The 17,604-nt window shown below is 40.7% G+C and overlaps 1 protein-coding gene across 9 annotated transcripts in view; it reads left to right on the plus strand.

The window, feature by feature from the left end:
- Nucleotides 1-17,604, plus strand: part of ccser1 (coiled-coil serine-rich protein 1) — a 1,299,391-nt gene that overhangs the window by 281,505 nt on the left and 1,000,282 nt on the right. For all 9 annotated transcript variants that reach the window (XM_043674391.1, XM_043674392.1, XM_043674396.1 and 6 more), the window contains one exon: nucleotides 4,880-4,994. In XM_043674391.1, coding sequence (XP_043530326.1) covers nucleotides 4,880-4,994 — 115 coding nt within the window. The remainder of the gene's footprint in view (nucleotides 1-4,879; nucleotides 4,995-17,604) is intronic.

A 17,604-nucleotide genomic window follows, 5' to 3' on the forward strand; every position in this document is an offset into this window, starting at 1 on the left:
TACGGATCCATGTTTTGTTCTAAGCACTTCTGGAGCTGGATCAGTGTTTGCTGTTCCTCTGTTATGTTTAAATTAGTATTGATGATCAGGGAAGGTTTCTTCTGTCACCGCTGGAAAATAACTGTTCAGAAGAATTCTGAATGAGATTTTGCCATACTGAAGAGTAAAGTACTACCTTTGCAGTTTGACCAGTTGGACTTTCCAATTCTCATGTTTTTTGAGAGGGAGACAGCTACTATATCCTTTGGTCAAAGGAACACACCCTTTCAACCAACATGCAGAAGTGAATTACAAGAATAGTGTCAGGAATGCCTTTTCTGCAGTTGTGAGAATTGATTGAAGATGTGTAGGGGCAATATGGTGGCTCAGTGGTTAACAGTGCTGCATCACAACGCCATTGGCCCAGGTTTAATTTTAGTCTTGGGTGACCGTCTGTGTGGAGTTTATATTTTCTCCCTGTGTCTGTGTGTGTGTTTCCTCTGTGTGTTCTGGTTTCCTCCCACAGTCGGAAGATTGGCTGTGCTAAACAGCCCATAGTGGACAGGTTAGTTGGGTTAGCCATGGTAAATGTGGGGTATGGCATAGGGTGGGGACATGGGTCTGGATGGGATGCCCATCAGAGGGTCGGTGAAGACTCAACTAACTGAATGGCCTCTTTCCCCTATGTAGGGATTCTATAATTATACGGTAAATTGGGACTGTTGTTCTTGGAGAGAAGAAAGCTGAGAAGATGTTTAACAGCTATTTTCAACATCTTGAGCAGGCTGGATAGAGTAGGCAGGGAAAAAAGAAATTAAGAATAAGAAGGTGTAGATTAAAAGTGATGTGCAAATGAAGCAAGGGGGATGTGAGGGGAAAAAAAACCCCTTTAACACAATGAGTACTTTAGGGTATGGAATGCACTGCCTGGATATGTGTTGGAGGCGGGTTCAATTGAGACATTAGATGATCATTTGGATGGAAATGATGTGTTGGAATATAGGGATAAAGCATGAGTTTGGCACTAGATAGTAGAACCAGTACTGGCATGATGGGCCAAATGGCCCTCTTCTGCAATGTAACAATATTTCCTGTTGCCTCAGTAAAGCAATCAACATAATCAAAGACTCTTCTACCCTCTTCAGTCGAGCAGAAGATATAAAAGTTTGAATACACGTACCAACAGATTCCAGAACAGCTTCTTTCTCGTTGCTATCAGACTTTGAACGGACCTCTCCAAATGTTAATTCTGGTTTCTCTTTCTCTCCCCTTCTCTGTGGCTGTAATACTCTATTCTGCAATCTGTTCTGCTAACCTGAGGCACTTTATGTGGTATCATTTGCCTGGAAAGCATGCAAAACAACACTTTTTCACTATCTTGGTACATGTAGCAACAACAAATCAAACTCAAACTCTCAATCAATTCTGTGATCCTGTGATCTTGTAAATAGATTTGTAAAGCTATTAAAGGATATCTCTCTTCTCCTGTTTTTATAAACTTTGGCTGGGATTCAGTCTGCTCAGGAGGGTTTGAGTGATTTGTATTTCTAATGTATTGAACCTTTTCGCTGGTTAATGCTGCATTCACCTCAGAGTGCAGTTCCCTCTGGGAGACCTTTCCCATGCACCATCCACTGGGCACTAATTAGGTTCTTAGAAAGCTCTGACCCACTACAATCCTGCTCATTTGTGAGTAGGATTGCTCCATCCAAAGATTTTAGTGGTACTTGCTTCTGGTCAGCAGATGAACTTGCAGATCTCCAGCTTTTGATAATGCTCCCCATATTTACATTCATTTCTTTCTTCTTAAGCTTCACTCTCACCGTGTTAAATGCCTTGAAGATTGGTTTGCAGAAGGCTTCAGACTTATTACATAAATGTTGTTACCTAATTATGAGAGCATGCAAAAATCTGTTGAGGTAGGAGTTTTTCATCTGCCATGATATTGATGGAACATCTCAGAAACAATGAACTGATTGAGACCTTTAACATTCTGATGTTGAAGTAAAGAAGATGTTTTTGCAAGCCAAACTTAAGAGTTCATGAATAGAGAACAGTAACTAATAAATCTAAATTGAAAGAACTGTGGGTGCTATAAACCAGGAACAAAAACAGAGGTTGCTAGAAAAGCTCAGCAGGTCTGCCAGCACCTGTGAAGAGAGGTCAGATTTAATGTTTTGGGTCTGGTGACCCTTCCTCAGTGTTGCTGAACAAAGAGACCTTGGGTGCAGGTTCATAGCCCCTTGAAAGTGGGGTCTATGGTAGAAGTGATAGTGAAGAGAACATTTAGTATGTTTTCCTTTATTGGTCAGTGCATTGAGTATAGGAGTTGGGAGGTCATTGTGGCTGTACAGAACACTGATTAAGCCACTTTTGGAATACTGTGTGCAGTTCTCGTCGTCCTCCTACGGGAAGGATGTTGTAAAACTTGAAAGGGTTCAGAAAAGATTTGCAAGGATGTTGCCAGCATTGGAGAGTTTGAACTATAGGGAGAGGCTAAATAGGCTGGTGCTGCTTTCCCTGGAGCGTCGGAGGCTAAGGGGTGACCTTTTAAGGGTGACCTTAAAATCCTGAGGTGCATTGATAGGGTAAATTGACAAGGTCTTTTCCCTCTGTTGTGGGAGTCCAGAGACAAAGGTCATAGGTTTAGGGTGAGTGTGGAAAGATTTAAAAGGGACCTAAGGGGCAACTTTTACATGCAGAGGGTGGTGTGTGTATAGAATGAGCTGCCAGACGAAGTGGTGGAGGCTGGTACAATTGCAACATTTAAAAGGCATTTGGATGGGTATATGAATAGGAAGGGTTTGGAGGGTTATAGGCCAAGTGCTGGCAAATGGGACACGATTAGGTTAGTATATCTGGTTGGCATGGACGAGTTGGACCGAAGGTTCTGTTTCCGGCTGTACATCTCTAAGATTTGACTCTAATGAATCCAATTTATTATTCAGGGAATGTATCATCACCAAAACAGTATTGAAAATGTGGAACGCAATGCAAAATAGAGTTGTGTGAAAAGCGTAAGTCCATTTGAAGGAAAACTAATTAAGTACATGAGGGAGAATTTTTTAAAAATCATTCGGGGCTGCGGGCTTTGCTGGCTGGGTCAGTATTTAGTGCCCATCCTTAGCTGACGACCTTGAACTGCTGCATTCTGGTATAAAAAGACCTGCAATGTTGTTAGGGATGGGTTTCCGGAATGTTTGACCCAGTGCCACTGAACGGGCAGCGGTATGATTCTAGGTTAGGATGGTTGGTGGCTTGGGGGATGAACTTGCAGGTGGTAGTGATTATATGTTCATACAATGGGATGAAGTGAGGTGAGAGGATACCCTGGTGGAGCATTGACTTGATGGGTCAAATGGCCTGTTTATGTAATTTCTACAAAACTGTTAATCCCTACCTGAATCAATATTCCAAAATGTTACTGTGGATTAAATAGGTGAAAATAGTTAGAGATAAATGTCTGATAAAAGCTGAGAATTAATTAATTAGTGCATAGATATGAAAAACCCAATCAAACCTGTTCTAAATGCAGAGCCTTTCTCAAGTTTCACAATATTCTAATGTTCTTTACAGTCAATGAGGTATTCTTTAGACTTGATTTTCAATCAGGCTCAGGCGCCCATGTTGAAATGGAAAGGCACTGATTGGGGCAGAGACAAGTTTAGCTCCCCAGCATGGCGAGGTGGTGGTGTAATGGTAATGTCACTGGACTAGTAATCCCTGGTAATGTTCTGAGGACATGAATTTGAATCCCAACACAGTGTCTGGTGAATGTCGAATTCAGTGAAATTTGGAATTAAGCTGGACTAAATTTCCCATAACTTTCAATGAAATAAAACTCATCTTCTTCATGAATGCCCTTTAGGAAAGAAAATCTGCTGTCCTTACCTCTTATAGCGATATGGGACTCTCCGCAATGGAGTTGACTCTTAATGGCCCTTTGGCTCTATTGGTGATTTCAATCAGCTCAAGGGGCAATTAGGTTTGTGCAACAAAAGCTGGTCTTGCCAGCAATGCCACACTTCATGTAAGAATGAATAAAAGACCATTTAGCCCATTGTTCTTGGACCAGCTCCTCAAATAAGTGAGCCAATTAGACCCCTCTGACTCCGTTCCCTCCTGCATCAGCTTTTCCACAAAATATGGACTAAAATATATGAACTGAAATAATTGAATAAAAAACTGGCTGTGTAAAAGCCCATCTGTTTCATTGATATTCTATTTGGGAGAAGGTTTGACATCCTTACCTGGTCGAGGCTACATGCAACTCCAAACCCACAGCAATATGGTTGACTCATAACAGCCCTTTGGGTGATTAGGGATAAATGCAGGTTCCAGCTGGTGATGCCCATATCACATGAGCAAATAAAAAATAAATTAGTAGGGCTAGGCATTGCTTGAAGGTAGGAAACTTCAGCTGTGACCAGGCTTGCTATTGCCTTGCAAAGTAATAGGCAAGAGATCAGAGGACCACCAGCGTCACCATGCAGATAAATGATGATCTGCTGTATGAGCGGGAGCTATTTGAAACACCCTGTTTTGACATTTCTTCTATAATTTAACCATATAATATAATAGCTTGCCACATTGGTCCTTAACATAATATTTTTATATTGATCTCCGAAATCAAACAGGTCCTCAGTTTGACAGATTTTCCCAAAGGTGGTTGTAAACTAAATACCAGACGCCTGTGCAATTTTGATTCTGACCAATACATTGGTGCCCATTTCACTCTTAGATGACCGTGTCAATCCAAATTTCTTCTGAAACTTTCAATATATTTACGCTTCTGAACAGGTTTTGTAATGTTGGTAGTTGCCAGTAAAGACTTTTTTGGCAGAATTACTTTAGTAATATATTAAGAACTGGGTTTTCTTCTATCCTCTCTTGACTTCAGGATGTCCTGAATAGATTAGGATCCTGTGACCTAGATGAAGATGACCTAATGCTGGACTTGGAGTTTCTGGAGGATCAACACCATCAGTGTGACAGGGATACCAGCAAACATTTTGGTAGGTCTTACCAACCTGATATCTTAATTGATTGTAACTAGAACTTGTAATGCACTTTTAACACATTGTCCATCCTGATATTTTTGCAGGAATCTAACCAATTAAAAATAGACAGCCTAATGCCTCCTTAAACCAGCAAATAAGGAAACCTTGTTCAATGGTTTACATTCTGTTGTTATGTGATTATATGTTAATATGGGAGACAGTGTCTTCTGGTAATATATTAACACCACACCTGAAGTCCTTATGAAAGTTGCCTTCAAGCACAGACGCACTAACCTGATGTTATCTTGTGACCCAGCAGTGGTGTTCCTTCAGGGGCCACAGGATCTAGGCTTAAGTCCCATCTCGATGTTATGGCCATGGAGGTGTATCATAACATGCACAAATGTTATTTTCGTTAAAAATGCTTCTTTTTCCACTAACCTACTCAAGCACTGTAAGAACACAACAATGATAAATGTTTGGTGAGAGGGATTGAAGTTTTACATTAGGTATTCTCTTGATTCTAGTCAGTTTTATCTTTTTTTTGTCCATTCATAAAGGTTCATTTCATTTTAATCATACTAGCCAATGAGAGGATGGAAAACTAATTTGTCAAATTTATCATTGCTTCTGTAACTGTTGTTTCTTATTTCCTTACCATATTTTCTTATGTTAGTTTATTCTGAGTTGGGTGATAAGGAGAAAGCAGAAGGTCCTCAGTCTCCAACACCATGTGACATATGAGGGGCATTCACAGGGACTGGCCAGAAGAATTTTGACTCCATTTCTCTCTCCTGCAAAGCTAGTCAATTTGTTGTTTTCTCTGCCTCATCCATACTGAAAATGACTGAGTGAAACATTATTCATTTGACACATAATTATTCCTTTGAGCTTTGTTTGTTCAACAGTGTCCCACTGTTACCGTGTCGGTTTGTATGTCTTTGTGTGTGCTAAACCTTCCCTTTAAGTCCCCAAAACCTTTGTGATAGGATTTTGTTTCAGGTTTGTGGGACTTGGGCTTTCAAACCAAGTTATGGCTGTTAATTAAGTATGGAGATATTACAATAAATACAGATTTAAAATGATTTCAAAACAAATCATTGCCTGTACTCCACTCTGATGCCCTGAAGGAAGTTTGGTAAGTGTAGATTTTAAATTTGTCTTTGTTTAATTTTTGATGAATTCTAACAGAAGCAGGCTGTAATCTATTTGTTATATGTCTTCTGGCACCTTTTCAGAGAGATGCATAGGAAGTCCGTGAGAGTTTAAATTAAAATTGGTTTAATGTTAGCATGCAGTGTTGATTCCAATTTGCATATTTCATTTACCTGACTAGAGTTTTCCAATGTTACAGAACTCCAAAGATTAAAAAGTCAATGCGAAAATCGCTATCCTAACTTGCTGACTGTGTAATACCCTGCAGCTAATTTAAACTGGCATAGATCCAAACACAAGTATTAGTTTAATGCCCCAATGAAATCAATTAAAAATTAATTACAACATTTGAAATCATTTGAATTTTGTGGAACTGTTATGGAAGCTAAAAATCTGTCAAGCGCTTAATAGCTACAAAAATATCTGGTGTTCTCTTTCATTTTGTTGATGCCTTTGTATTTCTTTGCTACTATCTAATGCAATCAAAATGGTCTACCATGCCATTTGACCCTGGTCTTTCAATTGGGTCAGAAAAGCTTTTGAGTGAACTAAATAAGTGTTATTATAGACCCGTTATGGGATTTATTGTGAATTTAGTCTGTGTTTCTTTTACTTGTACCCATTACATGTATTTAACTTTCCCAGTTGCTTGCTGCTTACTGTGGCTTAAGTGGAAAGAACAATGAAAAACAATTAGAGGGGGAAAAAAGGAATATAATGAAATTATTAAACCATTCTACTGAATCGTTAGATTTAGAAGGTAATGTCAAGAAAACAAAATTATATAATTGAGGCAAAACTTCTGCTTCATGCTTTAGTTATGAGGAATGGATAGATTTTGCAAAATCATATGGGTCAGTCAAGTGAGTGGGCGGCATGGTAACTCAGTGGTTAGCACTGCTGCCTCACAGCACCAGGGTCTCAGGTTCAATTCCAACCTCTGGCGACTGTCTGTGTGGAGTTTGCACATTCTCCCCGTGTCTGCGTGAGTTTCCTCCCATGCTAAATTGCCCATAGTGTTAGGTGCATTAGTCAGAGGGAAATGGGTCTGGGTAGGTTACTCGTCGGTGTGGACTGGTTGGGCTGAAGGGCCTGTTTCCACACTGTAGGAAATCTAATCTAATAAAAAAAAATGGCAGATTGGGGACAATTGTTATAGAGCAGGCCAGCCCCCTCAAACATTTCAGAAAGGCAGCCCAGACCCCAACCTTTCTAGTTGTTTTAAGTACGTGTAGATATTCCAGGAGTGATGCAGCTGGCCCAACCACCCTACTTTAAACAAAATAGAATTTATTTATACCCAAACAAAAGGAAACTGAATTTAGAACAATGTAAATATTTCAAAACCCAACTGACATAAAAATGCATCTTAAAGGGTTGTTCCAAATACCTGCAATATCCCAGAAACACCGCTTGACGAAAAGGTAAATTCAAGCACAGGTTCTTACAGGAGAAAGACTGCAGAGAAAGAGAAGATCAGCATGGAGCTTTTTTTTTGGGTCGAACAGTCTCTCTGGGTTTCCAGTTAAGATTTAACCAGCAGCTGCAAAACAGCCAGACTGCGAAAACCAAAACATACCAGAGGAAAGCTGAGCTGGGAGAACTTGCCTTTCATTGCACAAGTGTTTTTTTTAGAAACGTAAAAGCTTCTTCAGGTAGATAGACCCAGACATGCCAGAACCTCTGCCTTCTGACACCTTTGAAAACAAAAACAAGGACAACATAACCTTGTTAAAGGAGCAGCATCGTCACACCTCTGCTCTTAAAGAAAAATAAACCACCTCTGGCTAAAGATGGTTTCATTTTAAACCCCTTTGATCTTAAATTGTTAGTACACTCTGCAACGCATGAATACATTACATTGGCTTTAAACATGCAAACATGCCCTACTACATTTTGTTTCAGTCCGTTTACTCCTGCTACTGAATACCTCCGTTTCTCATCCAAGTCTCAACAATGGTTCGGCAATCACATTTTCTCGTCTTGTCACATGCACAATTTTCAAATTGATTGGTTCTGACAACAATCTCCTTTTAAACTGTCTGGACTTTTTGTCCTCAAATGTTTTGGGTTAATTTCATAACTTAGGTTATGATCAGTGTATATGGTTGTCTCAGATATATTACTGGGAACATAAACACTGAAATGTTGTAACACCAACACAAAGCTCAAAGTCTCCTTCTCAACTGTTGAACATTTCTGCTGTTGAATGTTCAGTCTCTTGGAGAAATGTCCGATAAGTCTTTCTATCTTCTCATTATCTTCCTGTAAGAGCACAGTACCAACACCCACATCACTCGCATGGATAGCCACCTTGAATAACTTTGGTGTGGCCTAGGACTGGGGCAGCTTTCAGGCTGTCGAATGCCTTCTGACAGTCCACTGTCCACTGAAACTTCTTGCTTTTCTTTACCCATTCAGTGAGTGGAGCAGCCACACTGCTAAAATTTGATACAAAGTTCCAATAAAATCCACTCAATCCCAGGAATCATAGTATTGTTCTTTTTGTGGATGGTATGGGAAACTCCCCAATTACATTTGTTTTTGCATTCTGTGGGGCCATTTGTTCATGTCCAATAACATGGCCCAGGAAGGTGACTTGGGCTTTGGCAAATTCAGTTTTAGCCAGGCTAATCACCAAACCTGCATCCTGAAGTTAGTTGAACAATTCCGATAAATGTCGCAAATGTTCCTTCCATGTGTGACACAAAATCACCAGATCATCTATATACATATGACAGTTGGGAAATCCAGAAATTACCTTATTGGTTAGTCTCAAATGTGATTGGTGCATTTTCATATCAAATGGCATGACTTTAAATTGATATAGTCCATTTGATGTTTCAAAAGCCAAAATTGACTTCGCTGTTTTGGACAAAGGTACCTGCCAGTTCCTTTTGAGCAAGTCCAACTTAGAAATGTCAGTTGTTTGTCTCACCTTTTCAACACCGTCTTCCAAATGAGGAATCGGGTATGAGTCAGTCTTTGTAACTGCATTGACTTTGTGATAGTCCATATGTAACCGTTGGGTACCATCTGGTTTAGGCACTCTTAGTATGCTTGAGTTCCAGTCTCTGTAACGCAGTTCAGTTATGTCATAGAACATAGAACCTAGAACATAGAAGAATACAGCGCAGTACAGGCCCTTTGGCCCTCGATGTTGCGCCGGCCCACCTAACCTATACTAACCCACTATCCTCCATATACCTATCCAATGCCCGCTTAAATCCCCAGAAAGAGGGAGAGTCCACCACTGCTACTGGCAGGGCATTCCATGAACTTACGACTCGCTGAGTGAAGAACCTACCCCTAACTTCAGTCCTATATCTACCCCCCCCTTAATTTAAAGCTATGCCCCCTTGTAATACCCAACTCCATACGCGGGAAAAGGTTCACACTAAACTGCACACAATATTCCAGATGCGGCCGCACCAGAGTCTTATACAACTGCATCATGACCTCAGGACTCCGGAACTCAATTCCTCTACCAATAAAAGCCAGTACGCCATATGCCTTCCTCACCGCACTATTTACCTGGGTGGCAACTTTCAGAGATCTGTGTACATGGACACCAAGATCCCTCTGCTCATCCACACTACCAAGTATCCGACCATTAGCCCAGTACCCCATCTTTTTGTCATCTTGGAGTTTGCTTTCAATCTCCTTTTGAACCTGTGCCAACATTTAGAGGGTTGTGCCTATAAGGATGTTGCTTAATCGGAACAGCATTTTCTATATCTACATACAATTAGTACTTCCCACTTTATTTCCACATATCACTCCATAGCAATAACTCATTCAAGTCATTTTGATTTTCCTCTGTAAGGTAACTCAATCATTTATCCCAATTTTTGACAACTTCCTCATTGTCCAATTTAATTTGAGGAATGAGAATCCTCTGAACTTAGTTTTTCACTCTATATTGTAAAGAATAACAGTCTGCTTTTGCTTTCCTTCCTTATCAAAATACCTTTTGAGCATATTCACATGTGAGATTTCTTTCTGTCTGGAGTCCTTGTCAAATAGTTCACCTCACTCAATTTCCTTTAAATTTGATAAGGTTCACTAAACCTTGCTTTTAAAGGTTCACCTATCACTGGAAGTTAACACCTTATCTCTCATAGCAAAATTGCAAGTTTTTGATTTCTCGACTGCTTCCCGTTTCATTGTATGCTGTGATCCTCTAAATGCTGTCTAACCAACTCTGCTGCTCTATTTAATCGTCCCACAAAATTTGACACATACTCCAAATATGTGGTCTCTGAGTTCTGACTTACCAATTTCTCCTTAATCAATTTTAGCTGGACTGAATTTGGTTGATTCATTTGGTGTATGTCTGATAGCAAAACGTACAAATGGAATTCCTTTATCCCAGCCGTCTGGATAGTAATGACTGTGAGCCCTCAACATGGTCTTTAATGTCTGATGCCACCTTTTTAGTGCTCTCTCCGATTCTGGATGACATGCAGTAGATTTGAATTGTTTTATTCCTAAGCTGTCCATAACTTCCTTGAATAATTTTGATGTGAAGTTTGACCCTTGATCTGAATGTGTTTCTTTGGGTAGTCTGTACCTAGTGAAAAATTTGAGTAACTTCTCTACAATCCTTTTGAGCAAACAGGGTTTCTGCTAACTCCACTTCAACTTTCTTACCTGTAATGTTTGGTCTCTCCTGTTTCAACTGGTGACTTTGTGACCTCATTACCAAACAGTCAGGAAAAATCCCAGGATATGCTTCTTGCAATACCTCCGTTGCCGAAGTTTCCACTGGCTTTTCAGCCATAGTTGGCAACACTCCTATGTGTGAACCAGCTAAATCATTAGTAAGGACAAAATCGTATTCCTGGAGCTGAGAGTTTGTCCAGTACACCTACCGCAACCTTTTCATTGGGCACTCTAACCTCCCTGAACATAATTGAGTACTTTATTGTCTCACCTTGAATTTCACTTACTAGCAGTTTTTCCAACACCAGTCCTTCTTGCGGTACTTATCTCTTCCTCTTTCAACATCAAAGATTGCGAGAATCCTGTCCCTTAATATTGTAACCTCTTTATCTGCTGCTCTTGACCTATGTGAGTAACCTTCAACTTTGCAGGTATATGGTTTAAGATGATCTGGCACTTCCTCCTTAACCAACCTCCGACCAGGTTGTACATTCTGGTGCAGGTTTTTAGCCTCCACTATGCTTTGTTACCACTCCAACAAAACTCACTGGCTTATCCTGTTTTCCTGCATTTGTCTTCCCAGTGCTTTTTCTAACCTACGATCACTGATTTCAAGTGGCCAGTTTTATGCAGTGAAAACATTGGAGCTTTTTAACTTCTCTTTCTCCTTGAAGGGTTTCTTTTTACTCTGTGCTACGTTATCCTTATGATCTTCACCAAGATTTACCTTTTCCTTACCATGTGAGGAATTGTCTCTTCCCCAATTTCTATCACTCAAGGATTGAATTGGATGTTGGAAACCAAACTTTGATTTATGAACCAACTCATAATCATCAGTCATTTCCGCTGCTAATCTTGCCGTTTTAACTCTCTGCTCTTCCACATGAGTTCTCACTACCTTAGGAAGTGAATTTTTGAACTCTTCTAAAATAATAATTTCTCTAAGCACGTCATATTTTTGCTCTGTTTTTTATGCCCTTATCCACCAATTGAAATTACTTTATTTGCTCCTTTCAAACTCAAACAAACATCGACCAAGGTCCTTTCTTAGATTCCTGAACTGCTATCTGTAAGCTTCTGACACAAGTTCATATGCACTTAAAATGGCTTTCTTCAGCACCTCATTCGCTCCAGATGCCACCTCTGATTGTGATGCGAATACCTCACTAGTCCTACCTACAAGTTTTGTTTGGATTAACAAAACCCACTTGGTCACTGGTCACTGCATTTGTTTAGTCACCTTTTCAAATGAGATGAGAAAGGCTTCTACATCCTTCATCAAATTTAGGCAATGCTTGAATATATTTAAACAGATCTCCACCAGGCCTTCGGCTACCATGGGTTTGCTCATCCTCACTAAGCTTACCTTCAGCCTTCATCTCCAACCTTTCAAGCTGACACTCCTAAGTCTCAACTTCTGAAGTTCAAATTCTCTCTCTTTCTCCCTTTCTTGTCGCTCTCTTTCTTTTTCTTTCCCATCCTTCTGCGAGAGCCTTCCTCTCCTTTTCTTTTTGTTCAGCTAAAAACCTTTCCTCCCTTTCTTTATATTCTAACATGGCTCTTCCTTCCCTTTCTTTAAATTCCAACTCCTGTTTTCTCACTTGCAATTTCAATTTTTCAAACTCCACTGCAGTTCTGTTTCTCTGATATACCAAAACTCTTGACCAATTCTGTTTACAATTTCAACTTTCCTTTTTTCACTGGTTAAACCCAATTCTAACCTTTTTGCTAATTCTAAAAGTATATCTTTCATCTGTCTTTCTTGGCAAATTCAGGAAGCATCTTCAAATACCAGAACCTCAAGCAATATTAAAAGCCATTTCCAAAGATCCTAATGGCCTTTCCAGGGCATTTAAATGTTGAGCTATTTTGGATATAACCACTTTTTGTTTGGAGACACTGCCAGTTTCAGCTCCAGCCTGGTTGCCAATGCCAGCAGCTTTGTTGTGTCCACTTTTTGTAAAATGTCCAAGTCACTTTTTCCACCCCAGAAAATGATAGTGACTGAAAGAGCCATTGCTATCACATGCAATGTATAAACCAACCAAAATCAACACCCAGAACAAAAGACACTAACACCTACCACTCGCTGCCTTTGAGTCCAACAACCCTAATCCCGAATCAGAACTATAGAATAAATCTTGCAAAGAGCCCCCAATCTATTATGGACCAGACCAGACCCCCTCAAGCATTTCAAGAAGGCAGTCCAGATCCTAACTTTTCCAGTTGTTTTAAGTAGGTGTAGAGTGGGGTTAATGCAGCTGGCCCAACCACTCAATTTTAAACAAAACAGAATTTATTGATACATGAACAGAAGAAGATCAAATTTAGAATAACATAACTATTTGAAAACCCAACCAACATGAAAATGCAACTTAACAAAGACCTGTTCCAAATACCTACAACATCCCATAAACACCCTTTGGCAAAAAGGTAAATTCAAACACAGGTTCTTTCAGGACAGAGACAGAGGATCAGCATGGAGCAGTCCACCAGCCTCTGACTTCCTAGCTAAGACTTGACCAGCAGTGGCAAAACAGCCAAACCGCTAAAACCAAAACGGCACAGTGGTTAGCACTGCTGCTTCACAGCGCCAGAGACCCGGGTTCAATTCCCGCCTCAGGCGACCGACTGTGTGGAGTTTGCACATTCTCCCTGTGTCTGCGTGGGTTTCCTCTGGGTGCTCCGGTTTCCTCCCACAGTCCAAAAAAAAATGTGCAGGTTAGGTGAATTGACCATGCTAAAATTACCCATAGTGTTAGGAGCAGGGGTAAATGTAGGGAAATGGGTCTGGGTGGGTTGCGCTTCGGCGGTTTGGTGTGGACTTGTTGGGCCGAAGGGCCTGTTTCCACACAGTAAGTAATTAATAATTTCTGTAATCTAATCATACCAGAGAAAAGCTGAGCTGGGAGAACTGTCCGCTCCTCTTTCATTGCACAAGTGTTTTTTTTTTAAAACTTAAAAACTGCTTCAAGTGGATAAACCCAGACATATCGGAACCTCTGTCTTTATGGCCCCTCTGAAAAACAAACAGGGACAACATAATCTTGTTAAAGGAGCAGCATTGTCATAAAATGCAGGAAAACTTGTTGTCCATGTTTGGCAGCAGTCACTGTCTAGTTGGGACTATTACTCTTGAAATTAGGCATGACTGTTCCATGGGTCCACTCAAGTCTGATATGACCAATTTAATCTCTAGGATGATTAGTTTCTGAATGTGATCACTATTTAAGATAATAGGAGCTCACACTAGTTTACATCTGTGTGAAAGGAAACCGAAGACTGATTTATTATCGCAAATCTATTCTCAACATGTAGCAAAAGTAGACTATAAATTATTAATGCAAATTTAGGCAAAAAGACACAGAGTCCGAAATCAAAGCCCAATCAAAAAGGGAAATAAGATGACTTTTGACATTGTTGTTTTTGGTTATATGGTGATTATCTTGAGATCTTTTCAGTGATCCTCTATTTGGTAACCGATCAATTAGACCTGATCTTGGCTTGATTTGGAAGCTTTCCTTTGCAAAGTATTTACAATTAAAAGGAAAAAGAGAGGGTTTTTTTCTTGCTGAAAAGCTTGTTGTATGTCATGTCTCAAATGATCTCTCACCTCTCAGTTCAATGACGAGCTCAATCTAAAACATATTACTGGACAGCTAATTTTTTTTCCAAAGACCTAACACTTGCTGATGGTCCCAAAAGAATCAAAATTCAGCTTGTGACAAACTTGTATGCTCTGGTGTGTCAAAGAAGTGACCACACAATTGTACTTCTCATGTTTTGAAAAGAATAACTAATGCAAATTGACAATTTTTCAGTTTATATTTCAAAACAAAACATAAGTGGTCCTTACACAGTAAGAATACTAGAGCAGAATATTATTCAAAAAGAAAAAGACTGCGGAGTATCCTAGTACAGATAGACCTGGGTGTCCCTTACATGAATCATAACAAGTCAGAGTGCTGGTACAAGAAGTAATTAGAAAGGCAAATGGATTGTTGGCTTTTATTTCAAGAGGAATGGACAGTCAAAGTGGGGATGCCTTCCTACAGGACACTAGTAAGAGTATACCTAGAATGTTGTGTATAGTTTTAGTCACTTTACCTAAGGCAGATGTAATTGCATTGGAAGCAGTTCAACCAGATATTATTATTTCTTTTCAGTCCAGTCCATAAACACACTACTGTTAGACTTGCATAAGGTAGTAAGGGAACAAATGAGTGCAACAAACATGCGTGACCTCACCTTCACCAATGTGCCTGCCACGCTACTGAGGGACTGACCACTGCACAGTCCTGTGGAGATAAATTCCCATCTTCACATTGAGAATACCCTCCATGTTGTGTGCCATTATCATGATGCTAAATGGGATAGATTTTGAACAGATGTAATGACTCAAGACTGGGGATTGATGAGACACTGTGGGCTGTCGGCCGCAGCAGAATTGTATTCCAACACAATTTGCAACCTCTACTTTTACCTTAAAGGCAGGGGAACAAAACTAAGTCAGTGAAAAGTGCAGAAGGGCATCCCAGGAGCAGCACTGGGTGTACGTAAAAATGTCAACCTGGTGAGGCTATAACATGGGACTATTTGTGAGCCAAACAGCATAAGCAGCAAGTGACAGACAGGGCTAAGCGATTACACACCAATAGATAATATCTGAGCTCTGCTAGTTTTTCCACATCCTGTTGTGAATGGCGGTGGTGGACAATTAAACAAAAAAAAAAAAATCACTGGAAGAGGATTACTGTACAAAATCCCGATCCTCAATGGTGGTGAGCCCAGCACATCAGTGCAAAAGATGAGGCTGAACTATCTGAAACAATATTCAGCTGGATTTCCCGAGCAGATGATCCATTTTGGTTTCCTCCAGTGGTCTCCAGCGTTACAGATGCCAGCCGTTAGCCAATTCAATCCAGTCCACATGATATCAAAAATGACAAAGCACATAATGATGAAAGGTTTTGGCCCTTACAACATTCTGGCAATAGTACTGAAGGTATATGCTCAGAACTTGGCCTGCCACTAGCCAAGCTATTACAGTACTCCGCCATCATTGGCATCAATCTAGCAACGTGGATCATTGCCCTGGTGTGTCCCATACACAAAAAGCAGAACGTGTCCAACTTCCATTCCATCAGTCTACTCTCAATCATCAGTGAAGTGATGGAACAGGTCACCAACAGTGCTATTAAGCAATACCTGCATAGCAATAACTTGCTCACTGATGCCACGTTTGGCAGGAACTCTCAGTCCGTGACTTCATTATAGTCTTGGTTCAGACAACAAAGGAGCAGAGTTCCAGAGTTGAGGCAAGTGAGTATATTTGACGAAGTGTGGCATCAAGGAGCTTGAGCAAAACTGGAGTCAATGGGAAGTGAGCAGGGAAAACGCTCCACTGGTTGGCAACATTTCTATCACAGAGAAACATGGTTAGGGTCATTGGAACTCAGTCAGCTTAGCTCTCGCACATTTGTCCAGGATTTCTGAAATAAAAGCGGAAATTACTAGAGAAACTCAGCAGGTCTGATAGCAATTGTGCAGAGAGAGAAAGTGTGTTAATATTTCAAGTACAATATGCCTCTTTTTGGGAACAGCTCTGAAGGCGGCCAGACTCGACCAGAAATGTTAATTCTATTTCTCTCTCCACAGATACTGCCAGACCTGTGGAGATTCTCTCACACTCTGTTTTTAATTTCAGATTTGCAGCATCTGCAATATTTTGCTTTTATTTGTGTTTGCAGTTCCTCAGGGAGTGCCTGAACCTGACCATCTACAAGTGCTTCGTCAATGACTTTTCCTCCACCATAACGTCCACAGGTTACTGATAATTGCACAACGCTTAGTACCATTCACAATTCCTCAGATATTGAAGCAATCCTTGTCCAAATACGGCACGTTGTATAGAGAGAGAGAGAGAGAGAGAGAGAGAGAGATAGAGAGAGAGAGAGAATCTAACCATACCCTGTGACGTTCAATGATTGTGCCATCACTGCAACTCCCACTAGCAACATTTTGGGTGTTACCATTCACTGTAAATTAAACTGGAATAGCCCTATAAATACAATGGCTACAAAAAGCAGAGCAGAAACTATTAATTCTGTTGTGGTTCTGTTCGCCGAGCTGGAAGTTTTTGTTGCAAACGTTTCGTCCCCTGTCTAGGTGACATCCTCAGTGCTTCTGTGGTGTTTCCTCCGGCATTTATAGTGGCCTGTCCCTGCCACTTCCGGTTGTCAGTTGTCAGTTTCAGCTGTCCGCTGTAGTGGCCGGTATATTGGGTCCAGGTCTATGTGTTTGTGGATGGAGTTTGTGGATGAGTGCCATGCTTCTAGGAATTCCCTGGCTGTTCTGTCTGGCTTGCCCTATAATGGTAGTGTTGTCCCAGTCAAATTCATGTTGCTTGTCGTCTGCGTGTGTGGCTACTAGGGATAGCTGGTCGTGTTGTTTCGTGGCTAGTTGATCCGCATCCACAAACATTGTTAGCTGTCTTCCTGTTTGTCCTATATAGTGTTTTGTGCAGCCCTTGCATGGGATACAAAACCCTAACGATCCGCATCCATGAACATCAACTAGCCACGAAACGACACGACCAGCTATCCCTAGTAGCCACACACGCAGACGACAAGCAACATGAATTTGACTGGGACAACACTACCATTATAGGGCAAGCCAAACAAAGAACAGCCAGGGAATTCCGAGAAGCATGGCACTCATCCACAAACCCCATCAACAAACACATCGACCTGGACACAATATACCGGCCACTACAGCGGACAACTGAAACTGACAACCGGAAGCG

Source organism: Chiloscyllium plagiosum, chromosome 32 (genome assembly GCF_004010195.1).
Source record: "Chiloscyllium plagiosum isolate BGI_BamShark_2017 chromosome 32, ASM401019v2, whole genome shotgun sequence".
Classification (NCBI taxonomy): domain Eukaryota; kingdom Metazoa; phylum Chordata; class Chondrichthyes; order Orectolobiformes; family Hemiscylliidae; genus Chiloscyllium; species Chiloscyllium plagiosum.